Here is a 16496-nt window from a genome sequence, read left to right as displayed (position 1 = left end):
GGTTGAACACCTTCCAGCTCACCAGCCAGGCTGGGGAAGCTCCTGTCCATCACAAAGCCCAAACACAGGCTGGGATGGGATGGACACCAACCCTGCTCTGCCTCTTCTGCTGCCAAAGCTGTAGCAACTCTCCAAGAGGTTGTAGCCTGGTTGTATGCAAGTGTCCATCCCCACCATGAGATGATGAGCTATTCCAGTTTTTGGCCCTGTGTAAGACCCCATAAAGGTCTCAGTTTGAGCTGCTGCTACCTGACAAGTCCTACCCAGGAGCTGAAACATCCCAGCACCAGCCACAGAGAAAATGCCCTGAGAGCCATCGGCTGGAGCTTTCTCCCACTCATCTGCTGAGATTATGGACTTTCTGGAGCCATAGCTACTTTTTATTTGAGTCTCTGTACAACCTCTGACACAAACATCCATCCTCTCCAGTTGGCAATTTGCTTATTTCTAAGGAGCAGCAGCCAGGAACCCATTAGCAATCATGCTTCTCCAAATATTTCCTGCAACCACTGCTGCACGGTGCTTGCTGATACCCAACATCTCAGGGGTTTTTTTTCCCCCTTCTCTCTCACTCAATTTGGAATAATCTCTCAGAAAAAATGCTTTTTTTCTTATTTTGTGGGCAAAGTGCCCCACAATTTTCCCTTGGCACTAGCTTGTAGAAAAACAAACACAGGAGATGGGATCTGCGGGCGGGTATGAAGTCATTGAGGGGATGAGGGAGGGCTCAGCAGCATCAGCATATTTCCCAAACCTTGTTGGGAAAAGGGAAGAATCACACTGAGACTAAGCATGTGGTGGGGGTGAAATATTGAGGAGGGTGGGAGTGGATGGGACACAAAGGACTCATCCAGAGGACAGCCCTAGGGAAGTGGCATCACCTGGCTCCATGCTGAGCTCTGGCCACCTTCCCATTATCAGCCCATACTTCCAGGAGTTGTATCTCAGCTACAAAAATTCATGCCTGATGGGATCTTGGCCACGTGCAGCAAGTATTTTTAAACTATTGGAGTAAAAAAAAAAATGAAGAGGGAAATCATTTCATCTGCATTTGACCTTCTTGCAGGCTCTTAAAATTCGAGCGTTTTTCTATTTCCAAAATAAAAGAGCTGGAAGGGCTGTAAGTGCTTAGAAAATAAACCCATAAACATGTCTGATTTATGAGGGATGGAGACATTTTTGGGCTCTGGTTTAGGACACAGCTTTCTCATCCGGCCAGGATTAGAAATGCCTCTGGAAAGTCCTGGATCTCCCCTGGCTGCCTCACCTTGGGGATCAAACTTGCAAACTGGAGGTTTCTGGAGAAGGAGATGTTGAGGACCGTGCTGTAGGCGTTCTCGCCTCGGTTCTCCAGCGTTGCCTCCACGGCCACCCTCCTCCTGCTGCTCTCGATGATGAAGATGGAGGTGTCGAAGGAGAGGGTGAAGGCTGAGCAGTCTGGTGGTCCCCTCCGCAGAGACCGCCGGCAGTACTCCCTGCAAGAGGAGGGAACGCCTCTTGGAATCACCAACTGCTTTGGGTGGGAAGGGACCTTTAGTCCAGGAGTCAAGCTTTGTGGGACTCCCATGTATGTTCTCACTCAAAGCCAACCCATTGGGTCTCCTTGTCCATCTCAGCCTCAGGGTGAATCATAGAATCACAGATGGTTTGGGTTGAAGGGACCTTCCCAGGCCATCCAGTCCAACCCCCCTGCAGTGAGCAGGGACATCTTCAACCAGAGCAGGTTGCTCAGAGCCCTGTGCAACCTAACCTTGAATGTTTCCAGGGATGGGGCTTCTACCTTCTCTGTGGGCAACCTGGGACAGTGTCTCCACCACCCTCAGTGTAAAACATTTCTTCCATCTCATCTAAATCTCCCCTCTTATAGTTTCAGCCTGGCTGAGATCTTCCTCCTGCCAAGCTTACATAAAAAAGTTTAAATCACAGAATCATTAAGGTTGAAAAAGACCTCTAAGACCATCCAGTCCAACCATCAACTCATCACCACCATGCTCACTAAACCATATCCCTGAGTGCTACATCTACATGTTTCTTGAACACCTCCAGGGATGGTGACTCCCCCGCTTTCCTGGGCAGCCTGTTCCAATATCTGACCACTCTTTTGGAGAAGAAATTTTTCCTAATATCCAACCTGAACCTCCCCTGGTGTAACTTGAGGTCATTAGCTCTTGTTCTATTGAACTGCAAGATGGTGTCACCTTCAGAGTCACCTTCTGCCTCTACCAGTGGGGCAGCCAGGTGCTGGTTTGAAGGAATAGCTCTATTCCAACAAATCACCTCAAAAGTGGTTTTCTCAGCAGAAATCACCTCCAATTGGCTGATCTTGTAGGCCACAACCCAGTGCTCACTGGTGCTGTCAGGAAAGCTCCACAGGCTCCAGGAGGAACCAGACTAGAGGTCTGGCACCCTTGTAGACTAATAGACATGACTATTTCTAGTCATGTCACAAATAATCCCCTCCCTACAGCTCCCTTCAACCTCCTGCAGTGCAGCCCAGCCAGAACCAGGTCACAGCCTCAGGTCCAAGAGCTTTGCAGGAGACACAGAGCAATAAATGCTGAATTCTGGGATACAAGGGACCCCCAAGTAGCAGCACTGGCCATGAGCTTGGTCCAGAGCCCACTGCCATTGATGGGAGGTGGAGGTTCAGTCTCCTGTGCTCCTAGATAACCTTTAGAAGCTCCTTAAGCCATCAGATGTAGCGTATAATTATTTCTGCTGCGTGAGTCAAGCCTGTAATTACCAAGTGGGTAAGGTCAGCCTTGCATTTATTCCCCACTGGTATTTACTGGTTTGTCTCCCCGGGGCTCATCACCATGGCATCAAATATTAGTTGTTTTGTGGATTCCCTGAAAAAAACCCCACTGATTTGTTCCAGGCAGGGAGCAGGCAAAGGCACAGAAACCTGCTGAGAAGAACCTCATGGTGGTGTTTGTTGGATGATCCTCATGGTGGTGTTTGTTGGATGAACCTCGTGGTGGTGTTTGTTGCATGAACCTCATGGTGGTGTTTGTTGGATGAACCTCATGGTGGTGTTTGTTGGATGAACCTCGTGGTGGTGTTTGTTGCATGAACCTCGTGGTGGTGTTTGTTGCATGAACCTCGTGGTGGTGTTTGTTGGATGAACCTCATGGTGGTGTTTGTTGGATGAACCTCGTGGTGGTGTTTGTTGCATGAACCTCATGGTTGTGTTTGTTGCATGAACCTCGTGGTGGTGTTTGTTGGATGAACCTCATGGTGGTGTTTGTTGCATGAACCTCGTGGTGGTGTTTGTTGGATGAACCTCATGGTGGTGTTTGTTGGATGAACCTCGTGGTGGTGTTTGTTGCATGAACCTCATGGTGGTGTTTGTTGCATGAACCTCATGGTGGTGTTTGTTGCATGAACCTCGTGGTGGTGTTTGTTGGATGAACCTCGTGGTGGTGTTTGTTGCATGAACCTCATGGTGGTGTTTGTTGCATGAACCTTGTGGTGGTGTTTGTTGGATGAAGGACCATCTGTGATGCTAATCTAACAATCTATGGAGCATGGGTTGGGGCTGGGTTTTGGAGCATCCCCTGGTTTGTGATACTGGTAGGGAGGATGCTCTGAGTGACCTACTCACATGGCAGTGGGCACATCGCTTCTGGCATCCAGGACCAGATCAGGGACACAGTGCTCATCCTCATTGCACCCGTTCCAGAAAGGGACCTGAGGGTGACAACAAGAGCAGCTCAGTGATGCTTTGGATCCCAGGTTATAGAATATCATAGAATATTTAGGTTGAAAAAGACCTTTTAGATCATTGAGTCCAACTGTAAACCCAACACTGCCAAGTCCACCATGTCCCTAAGTGCCACATCTACAGGTCTCCAAGCAGAAGGGACACAGGCAGTGATCCCAGGCTGCAGTGAATGCAAACATGTTGCTGTCACGGGAGGGACCAGGGATGACAATCCCAAAATAAAGAAGCAAATGATACATTCAGAGACGAATCTACTGGCCAAGTGTTTGATAAAAGGCACTCTTGAAGGTCAATGCTGCTACCTACCGAGACCTTGAGCGAGGTGGGCCAGCCGTCATCCAGCATGGGGCCATTCTCAGGGTGCTCTAGCTCATAGTCGATGGAGAACGTCACCGGTTTCACATAGTCAGCTGTGTCCTGCAGTGGACAGAAAGCATCGTTGAGAAGGACATGGCTCCTGCCCACGGAGGGGGAGCTGTGCCAGAGGGCAAGGTAAGGTGGAGCTACAGGCACCTGCAATCTAGTGTACTGGGTGTGGAATCATCCCATCTCTCCAGCTAACCCTTACCTAGGGACAGGGACAACCCAGGCTCAGTGATGCTATACAACATCCATCCACACGTACATATCTGATGGTGTAGGAGATGCTTCACCCTGGAGATGCTGGCTGCAAAAGATGGATGCTCTGGGGTGGGCACTGTCCCTGAGCCAGGCTCCCAGGTGGGACAGATCTGTCCTTATCCAGGGCTCATCCACCCAGCAAGGAAGCTGCACCTTTCCTGCATCTCCATGCCTTGCCCCAGCCCCACAGGGTGCAGTTAGATGCTCTGAAGTGAGATGCTTCTCAAGCTAAATCACAAGGTCCATCTCAAACTCCAGACTTAAATTTCCCAGAAGTTCACTGGAGTTCAGACCAGGTCTTGGGGCCAGGCCAGTCTGGCAGCACAGTCCTCCCTGGCCACTGCAATATTCTCATCATTCACTGGGAATGTTTGATTTTGGCCAGGTTTGTGCATCAGCTGTTCCCTGCGAGCCATGCAGACGGTTTCACCAGCTCCTGCACCCAGGGAGAGGGACCCTGATGGTTGGAGGTGCAGAAGGTGAGAGCACTATGGATTGGCATGGAGGCATTTGGTTCCTGGTGGAGTTTTCACCAATTTTGGAGCAGAAGGACCAGCTTGACCCTGGTGTCAGGAGTGCACGCCCTCCCTGAGGGCACGGCCAGCGGCTCGTGGAAAGGAGCACAGTGCAGGCTGGGGCTGCGATGAAGTCAGCGCTCGGGGATCCAGCAGCTGCCGTGCGTTGGCAGCTCCATCCCTGACCACATCAAACCCAGCACGGAGAAATCCAGGCTCAGGGATGAGGCTCATTTCCAGCCTCACGATGGTGTTGCGGCTCCTCTGAGCACGTCCTGGCACGTTGTTATTTTGCACAAGGTGGAGAGCATCTCCAGCACATTAATATTTTGCTCAAGGTGGAGAACACCTCCAGTGTATTGCCATTTTGCACAAGGTGGAGAGCATCTCCTCACCTGGGGCTGGCAGAGAAGGAGACCCCAGCCTTGTCCTCCCTCACACTCACCAAGACATGGAACTGGAGCCTGTCACAGTGCTCCTGCCCAGCCAGCAGCATCAGCTCCTTCTGCGTGTGCCGCTCTCCGCTCTCGTCCAGGTGAGCCCGCGGCGTGTACCTGCGCTCGTCGATGGTGGCATTGTACCTCAGCGCTGGAAGGAGAGCAGCACCATCGGGGGTTACACTCACTGCATAGCAACAGCAGGTCAAAAAATGGGCTGTTGTGGACCCCAACCCCTATTTCCTCACCGGTAGGGATCATACTAAGTGAAAATGAGGAAAATTGGGCTGTAGATGTCATTGTCTGTTTCTAACAGACGTTTCTCTTGGGTTGAACATCTGCTTTCCAGCTCAAATGAGGAATTCAAAATGCATCACCACAAGACACTGAGTAAAACGTGTGCAGGATATAAAACCACCCGCCTCTTATACATTGACGTGCTGGCCTGCACCAGTTCTGGAGATATGCCACCCTATAACACTGTCCTCTCCTAGATGTTTTACTGGAGAGCATTTGCTTAGAATCATAGAATCCCAGACTGGTTCGGGTTGGAAGGGACCTTAAAGCTCCTCCAGTTCCAACCCCCCTGCCATCAGCAGGGACACCTTCCACTAGACCAGGTTGCTCAAAGCCTCAAAGCTTCTTGCAGTGCTGTCAAAAAGAACCCAAAGGTCCTCAACCCCGTGCCAAGCAATGGGGGATTTACACCCATTACACCAAAAAGTGTAAGAGCAACCACCAGCCCCAACCACATACCACCCATGGGGTGGTTCTTCCGGGCAGAAATAAGTGTAGAAGTAAATAAAGAAAGGAAACTTCAAGCAGCTTTTTGTCCTGCAAACTGGGCAACTATAGCAGGGAGGAGGAAAAATCAAGATGTAGATAACCCAAATAAAAACTCTTGCTCTAGGGGATGGGAGTTTCCTTTTGGCTTTGCCCAAGACTCCATTATCCTTTGACAACGTTTACTGCTGGGTTGGAGCTCTCGCTTCCCCCCACTGCAGCTGAGTCACGGGCATCCATCGGGTAGGCTCGAGGTCACAGCAACACGCAAGGGTTTAAAAGCAGAGCTGGCTGATAACTTCACAGAGATTCCTCGGGATATGAGGGAAACATGAACAGATGGTCAGCAGATGTGTCCTGCTGCTGCTACGGGGAGGATGGATCAGCTCTGTGGGACATGGTCTGGGCACGTCCTCTCCTGTCCTATTGGCTGGTGGAAGTGGTGGTGACATCCCCGTCACACATGCCAAGCGGTGGGAGAACTTGGCCCCAGGGTGTAGGTGAATGAAGAATTTAAAGGTGGGTAAGGTTGGATCCTTGGGGTGTTTCTCTGCCTCAAAGACAGAGTCACCATCCCTGCTACATCATCCAGGGTAGGGACAAATTTGTGGGTAAAAGGGATGTGGTGGGTGGCAATGTGTGTGCCTCCAGATGTGCCAAGCTCCTGGATGGTTTCCCTTGGCAGAAGCTGGGTGGTCCCTCAGGGCTGGAGACCTAAACAAAGCCTGAGCTGGGGTTTTTGTCATGCGAGCAGTTGTGTCGCTTACCCACGCTGGCTGTCTGGAAGTGAGCCGAGAGGAAGACGGCGGTGAAGCAGACGAAGGCTGACATGCAGGTGGCATCCTTCCCGTTCCTCTTGCAGTCCTTGGTGAAGATGTTGATTTTGGAAGGCTCAAAGCGGATGCTGGCATTGATCTGGACCACGCTGCGGGACCTGCAGGGCAAGCAAGGGTCAGGAGATGTGCTGGGGCATGGGACTCCCCAGATATCTGCAGCAGCCTCCAAAAGCCTCCCACACCTCCAGATTCACCCTTTTCACCCATTTTCTCAACATCAAGAAGGTGTTGAGGAAGACCAAAGGCCACCACAGCATGCTGACCTACTCTCAGCTCATCTGTGTAGTATTTGAAGAATAAAATCTCTTGCACATATTTGGTTCCTGGTCATGCCAGTGAAGTAGCTCAGCACTGAGAGCAGGATTTGTCCCCTAGCACTTTCTAAGACAGATCTCAGGGTGGTCCATCTCTGCTGGGCACAGCTACACTCCATCCTAAGAGCTTCAATATTTGCAAATATTAAATTGTCCTTATTAAATAAGACCAGGGGGAGCCTGGGCAAAGCACCACAAATCAATTAGTTGGTTTGAAACTCTTGGGGAACTAATGATGCAAAACCAACTCTGATGTCCTTCTATAAGACAGTTGCTTTCTACAACTACCTGAAAGGAGGTTGTAGTGAGGTGGGTGTTGGTCTCTTCTCTCAAGTAATTAATGATAGGGTGAGAGGAAATGGCCTCAAGTTGCACCAGGGGAGGTTCAGGTTGGATATTAGGAAATATTTCTTTACTGAAAGAGTGGACAAGCACTGGAACAGGCTGCCCAGGGAAGTGGTGGAGTCACCATCCCTGGAGGTATTTAAAAGATGTGGACTTCAGGACATGGTTTAGTGGTCATGATGGTGTTGGGTTGATGGTTAGACTTGGTGATCTTAGAGGTCTTTTCCAACTTTAATGATTCTATCATTCTAGAGCCCAACAGCATTGAAATTCCACAGCCCCACTGGACAGGGGGTCGTTCTTGTGGAAAGATGGGTCAGGTTGTTGGGAGATCAGTTTTCACCCCCCAAAATATTCGCACTTTGTAACGAGCTTCAGGCAGAGCAGAGTGCCAAATGAGATACAGCTAACCACAACAGCACGGCGTTCCCCAGAGAGCCCACGGCCAAGTCTACGAGCCCGTCTTCGTTCAGGTCCAGCTGTCCATGGATGCTGCATCCAAAATACATCAGACCCGGCGTGAGGTCGGCAGCTGCTATCCGCTGCAAAGCAAAGGGGACAATCCAGGCTGGGTTCCAGTTGGACCATCCCATCCTGTGAAGGAGAGCTTTGCCACATTGACCTCCACCATTCTACTGAAGATGCCCCTTTCCAAGTGATGGCACCAAACTTAATTTTCCAGGGAACAAGAGCACTTTCTCTCCAGAGATTTTTGCTGGAATTACTTTGTGTATTTACTATTTCTCACAAGTATGAGAAATGTATCTGTAGTAATCCGTTGCACCAAGCTCTAAGCATTGCTCCTCGTTGTAGACTTGTTTTCCATACCCTATGTTTGCTTCTCCTTGGACCCCTCACAAGAGAAAATATCCAGCAATAATAATAATTAACAACTCAATCCCACATGCAAATATTCTGTGATCTATCAGTCCTTAAAATAGGCACAAATGACATTTATTCTGACAAAGGATGAGGACAACTAAAGAACCCAGGAGCTGTACCTGCTTGTACTTCTTCAGGACAGTCTCTTCAAAGCCAAGGAAGATGTATATTGCTCCTTGGTGTTCATCCTCCAAAGGTGCCCCAACAACCAGGTCATTGTAGGAATCCTGGTTGAGGTCTGGCACGGCGGCGATGCAGGAGCCGAAGCGGGAGTTCTGGTAGCTCTGCAGATCGATGAGGGCACCACTGGAAACGAAGCCATTCTGTTGGGCCAGCCAAAGAGAAAAAGCAAAAAAAAAAAACCCTCAAAAAACATCATCAGCAATCCTGGCAAGAGGAGAAGACCCTCAAAGGAAAGCAAACAAGATGCAGCAATGTGCCAGTCATTTCTCTAAGGAAGGAGGTGAGAGCTCTCCTGGGGTTGTGGGACTTTCTGCTCAGCCCATCCTTGGGGTGGATGAGCCCCACACCAGCCCCACGTCTGCTTTGCCTCCCTTTTATAAGAACCTACATAAATAATTGCATAAAAGTTGTGCTTTAGATGTGGGGACTCCTGCTGCTCTGGGCGAGATCCACACCCTTGGATTTAGAGCATGATGGCCTTGCTGCCCTCCACAACTCCAGAGCCTGATGGATTGGGCTCAGAAACTGCATTTTCACCCAGATTTGAGGGCAGCAGGAAAGCTGGTCCTGCCCCAGAGCACTGCTGGGTACCAGAGGAGGAGACAGGGGTGGCACATGTCCTGTCTGTGCCCTGAACCCATGACGGAGGGACCAACCATGCTGCTCCTCATGACCTCAGGCAGGTGGGTGCCCTTGGAATGAACAGTTTTGGGGGAAGAAAAGTTCATGGAGACTGTTTCTCTGGAGTGACACCCATGTTGCAAAGATCTTCTCAGGGCTGGGAAGCTTGCCTGGCCAGGAGCAGTGAAACCTCGAGACGAGGTGGCTCGGCTCCAGCGCAGGCTGGATCCCTTCACTGGCAGCGAGCAAACCCCCTGGGATTGTTTATAAACATGGAAAACACAAATCCTCCTGGAATCTTGCAGCAGCCAAAATAGCCAGGGGCTGCCAAGCTCTGCTGCCTTTGGACCACGCTGCTGTGCCCTGCGATGTTTCCAGGGACGCTGCTGGATGTGTGCAGCCCAAAATCACCCCAGGGAGGTGACATGAAAGGACACAGGGGTCCCTGGCTCCCTGCCACGTTGCTGCCACATACCTCTCGCAGGGTGTAGACATAGACCTTCCCCCTCTCCCTGCCCTCGCTGAAGTACATGGGAGCTCCCACCAGCAAAACGTCGGTGACGCCGTCGCCGTTGACGTCGAGGGAGTTGATCTCGCTGCCGTAGTAGGAGCCAATCTGGAGGAGACAGAGGAAAGGATGGGAGCAATGCTTCCAACATGTAGGGGCACTGCCACCCTCTTCAAGGGACAACAGGGACGTTTTGAGCCCCATCCCTGCTACAGGCACACGGTTTGGAGCTGCGGGTGCAGCCACAGCCAAGACATCCCCAGCTGCTCGTGGATGCTCTATGCTGCTGAGCCATGGAAACAGTGTGCAGAAGGAAAGGGGGGGATGGATGGACGGGCAGGCATGGCAGGAGGAACAAATCCAGGCAGCATCACAGGCATTACCTGCTCTCCCTTCAGCGCCTGGTGGATGGTGAGGTTTCTGTTGTTGTGCATGCTGAAGATGATGACTTTCCCCGTGTGGTTGAACCTGGGTGCTCCCGCGACGTAAATGCGCTCGTGCTTGGTGGATATGACGGAGGAGACGGTGTAACCTGGAAGGGGGGTGGGTGTGGGGTGAGCACAGTTGAAAGGTTCCCAGCTCTGCCCGGTGCTCTGCTTCCCATTAGCCCCCAGCTGCTGACACAACTCTGGCTGTGTCCCAGATTGGGAAGCGAAAACCACAGATTTCTTCAAAGATAAAGTCATTCAAATAAACCCCAGTGCCTTGACCCTGGGCTTTGAGCTGCCTGTTCAGGTCCTACCTACACCCAGCCACACTGGGAGATTTGTCACCTCCTAACTGTGCTGGTGGAACTGGACCAGCACTGGGCTGGCAGCCAAACCCAGCCGCTTGCTCAGTCCCACCCAGGGGACAGGGGAGAGAATTGGGGGGCGAGGGGAAGGAGACTCGTAGGGGGAGAGAAGAACCATTTCATCATGGAAAGAAAAGAAAACTTAAAATGATAAAGATATTGAAATAGAAATAGTGATGATAATAATAGTGATAGAATACGCAGAGGAGTGACAGCCAGTGCCATTGCTCAGCACCCGCCCACCAAGCCCGGCCCGTTCCCAGATCACGATCCCGCAGGAGCCACAATCCCGACCCGAAACCGCAATCCCGGGAGAGCCAGAGCCCGAGCCAAAGCCAGAGAGAGCAAGAGAGGAAGAGCCCCTCATGGATCTCCTGCCCATGGGGGACAGGAGATGGAACAGCCCCTTGGCAGAGCCCAATGCCCATGGAGCTGATCCATGGCAATATTCCTCCCCCCTGAGATCTTGCGCTTGCAGACGGACAAACACAAAGTCCTTCAGTGCCAGGGACACAAATGCCACATGGGGATGTTCTCAGCGTTTCTCTCCTGACAAATCCCAGCTGAACCCAACCCCCAGCGCTGTTCCAGCTGCTGGGAACAACCAGCTCTGGCCCAGCTCAGCTGGCAAATGCCATGCAAAATCTTTCTTTCACAGAAGGAGTCCAATTCACAGCCCAATAAGTGTTTTACTTCACGTCTCACACCCAGTTAAACAAGGTGTGTGCACACCAGGAGGCTGCGGCACCCGCTGCACTGCTCCTTCGAGACCTTGGCAGCACCATGGCCAAAACCAAGTGCTGATGCTTGATGTTCACATTCCCAGTCCAACAAAAGCCATGAATCCATCAAGAATATTGCTCATGAGCCCTTATGGATATAAGCCCGCATGAGCAAACCCTGTTCCCTACCCAGATGGGTTATTTTCTGCACCAGGATCACCCCCACAGGGATTATTTTCTCCACCAGCATCACCGACACTGCACGTCACACGCTGGGCTGCAGCACTTGCCCGCAGCTGCTGATGGGCTTCTGCAGGAATAGAACACTGGGGCTGCAAAATCCTATTTTTCAAACCCAGCTCCAGCTACCTGATTGCTCCCAGTCAGTTTTAAACACTCCTTAAATTATTAGAAACTCAAGGTACAGCCAACCACAAAGCTGGATCAGACCACTCAGGGTCACATCCAGTTGGATTTTGGGTATCTCCAGGGTTTGTTGGGGTTTACAGACCCTTTTCCCTTGGCACTGACCTTACCTGGGCTCTCTGTCTCCCTAAATACTCCCCTCCTGGGAATATTTATATATTCCTTCCTTGGGGGGGTTATTCCCAAGCCAAGCATCAGCCTTGAAACCCCCAGGTCCTGGCACTGGGTGAACTGGGCTGCTCTGCAGCAGGATACACTGGTGTTTCCTTAATATTTCTGGATTTCTTACTCCAGGCAACGGGAAAAGCAGATCTCAGCTGAGTTGTGGGTACCCCCTGCACAGCCACAGCCATCCCCAAGCCACGTGCTCATAGTCAAACCCAGGGGACACTCTGCTGTCACCCCAAGAGATGAGCCCAGTAGACCCCAACACGGCGGTGGGTGACCCTGTAGTGTCCCACCCCTCTCTCTGCCAGGGGACAGCACACACATCTCCAGAGAGAGGCTTCATTTTGCAAAGCAGGCTGATATTTTTCCTCCCAGGCTGCAGCAGCTGCACATGGAAGGGATTAACCCAGCAGGTATTTCCTCCCTAAGCATAAAATTTCATCAATGCTTTTTAAACCCTTCCAGTAAGCGCTGGAGATGACCTGGGCTGGCCTGTCTCTGAGTTATTTCTGCATTTAAATTGCTTTTGTGCTGCACATCGTGGTCGACATCCAACTCTTCCTGGGTGAGGATGCTCACGTACGCTGTGTCCCCGAAGAAGGGCCAACACAGGTCTCAGGGAGCTGGCAGACAACTGGGCATGGTATCACCCATGCTGGGAGCACTGGCTGCTATTAGTCATTCCAAGACTATGTTGTGCTTCCTATTATTAAGCTTAAAATTAAGAATTCAGCCCCTGGCAGAAGAGCCTCATCTGGCTTTCTTACCTAAATAGGCTCCATGATTTTTCAGCTCCTCCGGGAACTCCTGGAGATAGGATTCCCGCAAGGGAATGACCTTCCCGCTGCTGGTTTCCTTCAGGACGGCTCCGTTCCAGTCATAGGCACCCACAGCTCCCAGCAAGATCCCATCCTGTTGGGGAACATCAGCAGTTTGAAGGTACTTCTTGTCAAGTGGAGGTAATTCTCCATATGGGCAAAGATGGGGAGAAAATTTTTAGCAGGGCTTGGGGTGATAGGACAAAGGGAAATGGTTTTAAACTAAAAGTGGGGAGATTTGGAGTAGAGAAAAGGAAGAAATTTGTTACACTGAGGATGGTGAGACACTGGCCCAGGTTGCCCAGAGAGGTGGTAGAAGCCCCATCCCTGGAAACGTTCAAGTTCAGGGTGAACTGAACTCTGAGCAACCTGTTCTGGTTGAAGATGTCCCTGTCACTGCAGGGGGGTTGGACTGGATGGCCTGGGAAGGTCCCTTCAACCCAAACCAGTCTGTGATTCCATGATTCTATGATTCACCCTGAGGCTGAGATGGACAAGGGGACCCAATGGGTTGGCTTTGTGTGAGAACATACATGTGAGTCCCACAAAGCTTGGACTCCTGGGCTATATACTTGTTGGAGGCTGCAGAGTGCAGAAAAAAACAAAGAGCAAATGGTCCCTCCCCAAAATTGCACATTTTACAGAAAAGGGGAAGAATCTCAAAATGGAAAAGAAAAAATAATAATTAATTAATTTAAAAAAAATCATTCTCCAAAGCACACCTGGGAAGATGGAGATTTTAAAACATGCTGGAGTGACATTTCCACTCCATTCATATTTTTTCAGTGTGTTTTTCCTCCCTGAGAAAACCCTGAGCAGAAATTCCTGTTGGCTTTTCTCTTGAACCTGCCAGCCCGCAGAACCCATGGGTGGAAGGGGACTGACCATCCTCTGCATCCCACCACCAAGAAGCTCCTTCCCCCATGGCACATCTCAGAAGGTCCTTTCAAAGAGGTCATGGCATCTGGAGGAGCTGCTGCAGGTTGGTCCTAAGGAAGGTAGGTCCTAAGGAAGGTAGGTCCTAAGATCTCCCAGCAGCTCCCTTCCCCATGGGATAAACCAGCAGCAACACCATTTTCTTCTTTATGCTCATGTTTGCAATTTAGCTTCACAATTATTAACTGGCCCCAAATATCCATCTCCACACCTTGAAGCTGCTGGTGGTGGTGAAAAACACTTTTAAATGGTGACCACTTACACAGTTAGGAGCAAAAAAACCCACATTTACTCTCTTACTTCCACAACGTGTGATGAAAATCCAGTCTGGGACATTTCCAAGCCAAAGGAGATTTCATTCTTGTTGGTTCCTTAAAAAAAATTATTAAATAATTAAAAATTGGTATTTAATGTAGAGTTTTGCTTTGCTGGAGGGGCTGACCAGTGCCTTGGTGGGTTGGGGTGGGATTGAGCACCTGCCTACGCCCCACCTGGAGCACAAAGGACCTCAGTGACCACAAATGAGCCTATTTCTCCCTAAATCACCACAATTCCACAAATCTGTGCTGCTAATAGATACCAGCAGCTCTGCCCTGGTGCCATCGTCTCCTTTCCTAGCAAAAAGGTGGATTTAGAGGATTTCACTTCATAATTGCAACTGGGTGAAGCTTCTCACCCAGGAAGGTTTTCTTCCACAGAGCAGGATTGGGCTGACTGGACTGAGGTGACTGGTAAACTGGTGGGGAGTTTGTGAGGTGTTTTGACCAAAGTTCCTCCAAACCCCCGAGATGTTTAATTTCCAGTGGAAGCCCTCCATCTTCTGTGTCAATTGTTCCTCCTAGGATGTGCTTCTCCTATGAAATTTAGATAACTTGAGTTTTGAAGGTCAATAGACTTGTCACAAGACGGATAGAAACACTGTCATTTCAAATAAAAATATTTCCTGATATTTCATTTCAGCCAATAAACCAAAACCCCTCGTATTATTCTCATAACCCTGCAATGTCCGACACCCCAGGGAGTCCCTGGAAGTGGGTGTGTGGGGTTTTTTTTGCCTGGTTACAGCTCAGCCGGGTTGGAATGGAGTTTGATGGATGAGAAAGACACTGACACCCAGATGACCTCTCCACCAAAATTCAAAGGTTTGGAGGAGAGGAGAACTGTGCTTCTGACACTTGAGGGATGCAAACCTCTCCAAATAAAGATATTTCTTTATATATAAAGACATTCAAAATATGATTTTGTACATTACCTTCCAAGCTAAAGATCCTTTCCCCCAGCGCATCCACAATGTCTTTGAGTGCTGCTTCATCTGTGACATTAAAGAAGTGCTTGTCGTCCGGGTCGCTGGCTATAAATTTTATCTCATTCAAAAAGGCTTCAGGGTTGATTCCTCTTCTGTTATAATAACCCAATACCTAGATTTGAAATAGAAATGCAAGACTCAGGGGTTTTCATGCAATGGTGTCAGGGTTTAACCTGGCTGGCAGCCAAACACCATGCAGTCGCTCACTCATTCTCCCCACCTCAGGGAACAGAGGAGAGAATTGGAGGGATAAAGGTAAGGAGACACATAGTTTGAGATAAGAACAGTTGAATAATAGAAATAAAATAATACTTAAAATAATAATTACAATAATAATAATAATAATAATAATAATAGAAGACACCAATGATTGATGATGCACACAGGGCAACTGCTCACCACCCACTGACCAAACCCAGCCTGTTCCTGGATTACAATCCTGGAGGAGTAAAAATCCCAAAACTAAAACCTCAATCCCAGAAGAGAGAGAGAGGATGAGTGAACTTTCTGGTCAACCCTCGTTTATATACTGACCATGACGTGGTATGACATGGAATATCCCACTGGCAGAGCCAAACACCAGATTGGATCTGTTAATCTTACTCTCCCCCCTCAATTTCTTCTGCACCTGCAGACCAGCAACACATGGGCAGTTGGACAGTCCTTGATTTCCCAGCAACAACTGAAAACATCAGGATATTATCAACATCCTTCTCACACCAAATCCCACCCTGAATCCAAACCCCAGCACTGTTCTAGCTGCTGGGAAGGAATAGTTCTGTCCCAGTGAAACCAGGATGGATGGATAGAACCATCCCAAAGCACCTGAGGGATGTTCATGTGGAAGGAGCCTGACTGCCTCAGCATCTGACACCTCAACTCAGGAGCAAACTGGGGAGCGAGGATTTGCTGTGATTCCTCCAGGCACCCCAGGATCCCTCATGCAATTTGGGTGCATTTTGCCTGTCCCCAACTTTGGTGCCTGATCAGCAGCTGAATCCATAGCAAAGCATCCCACCACCTCCTCCAAAAGCAGGACCAGCAACGAGGACCCCTGCAAACACTCCGGGAGAGGTGGATGTGGGCTGTGCTGCCAATCCCATCACATTGGGGCACCACCAAGCTCTGCACAGCTTTTGAAAGTGTCCCCCTCCACTTACCGCCACCGCGTATCTGGTGACGTTGTCCTTCTCGCTGTCCTCAATCACCTTCTCCAGGTCTGGGCTGTCGTGCGACTCTCCATCTGTGATTACAATCATTACTCTCTTTGCCCCTTTCCGGCCACCTTTCTGAAATGCTTCCGAGCTGTAATTGAAGAGATGCCCTGGGCTGCTCAGCCTCGCCAGGCGGGTCCTGGCTCCCACCGCCGCCCGCTCGCCGAAACCACCGCGGCTGCCGCAACGCCCATATCCCATCACCCCCACTGAAAATCACCGAGCGGTGTCTGGTGGGCTGCTAGCCCCTGGGGAGGTGAAATTGGCTGCAGAAGGCTCAGAAAATATTTTAGGACTTTAAAAAGGGATTTTTGCACAGATGGAGCTGGCTTCTTGCAGGAGAG

General features: G+C 50.1%; 1 protein-coding gene across 1 annotated transcript in view; it reads right to left on the bottom strand.

The window, feature by feature from the left end:
* The window catches only part of ITGA11 (integrin subunit alpha 11), a 48734-nt gene that overhangs the window by 2920 nt on the left and 29318 nt on the right, over positions 1-16496 (bottom strand). The window contains exons 8-20 of the mRNA XM_010170425.1: positions 16099-16243; positions 14885-15050; positions 13933-14003; positions 12646-12790; positions 10153-10301; positions 9737-9877; positions 8577-8780; positions 7987-8117; positions 6848-7014; positions 5306-5448; positions 4031-4141; positions 3605-3690; positions 1268-1475 (exon numbers count right to left, since the gene is read on the bottom strand). Of these exons, the coding sequence (XP_010168727.1) occupies positions 1268-1475; positions 3605-3690; positions 4031-4141; positions 5306-5448; positions 6848-7014; positions 7987-8117; positions 8577-8780; positions 9737-9877; positions 10153-10301; positions 12646-12790; positions 13933-14003; positions 14885-15050; positions 16099-16243 (1867 nt within the window). The remainder of the gene's footprint in view (positions 1-1267; positions 1476-3604; positions 3691-4030; positions 4142-5305; positions 5449-6847; positions 7015-7986; positions 8118-8576; positions 8781-9736; positions 9878-10152; positions 10302-12645; positions 12791-13932; positions 14004-14884; positions 15051-16098; positions 16244-16496) is intronic.

This window comes from Antrostomus carolinensis, unplaced genomic scaffold (assembly GCF_000700745.2).
Source record: "Antrostomus carolinensis isolate BGI_N321 unplaced genomic scaffold, ASM70074v2 scaffold18866, whole genome shotgun sequence".
NCBI lineage: Eukaryota > Metazoa > Chordata > Aves > Caprimulgiformes > Caprimulgidae > Antrostomus > Antrostomus carolinensis.
This window is presented reverse-complemented; position numbering and strand designations above follow the sequence as displayed.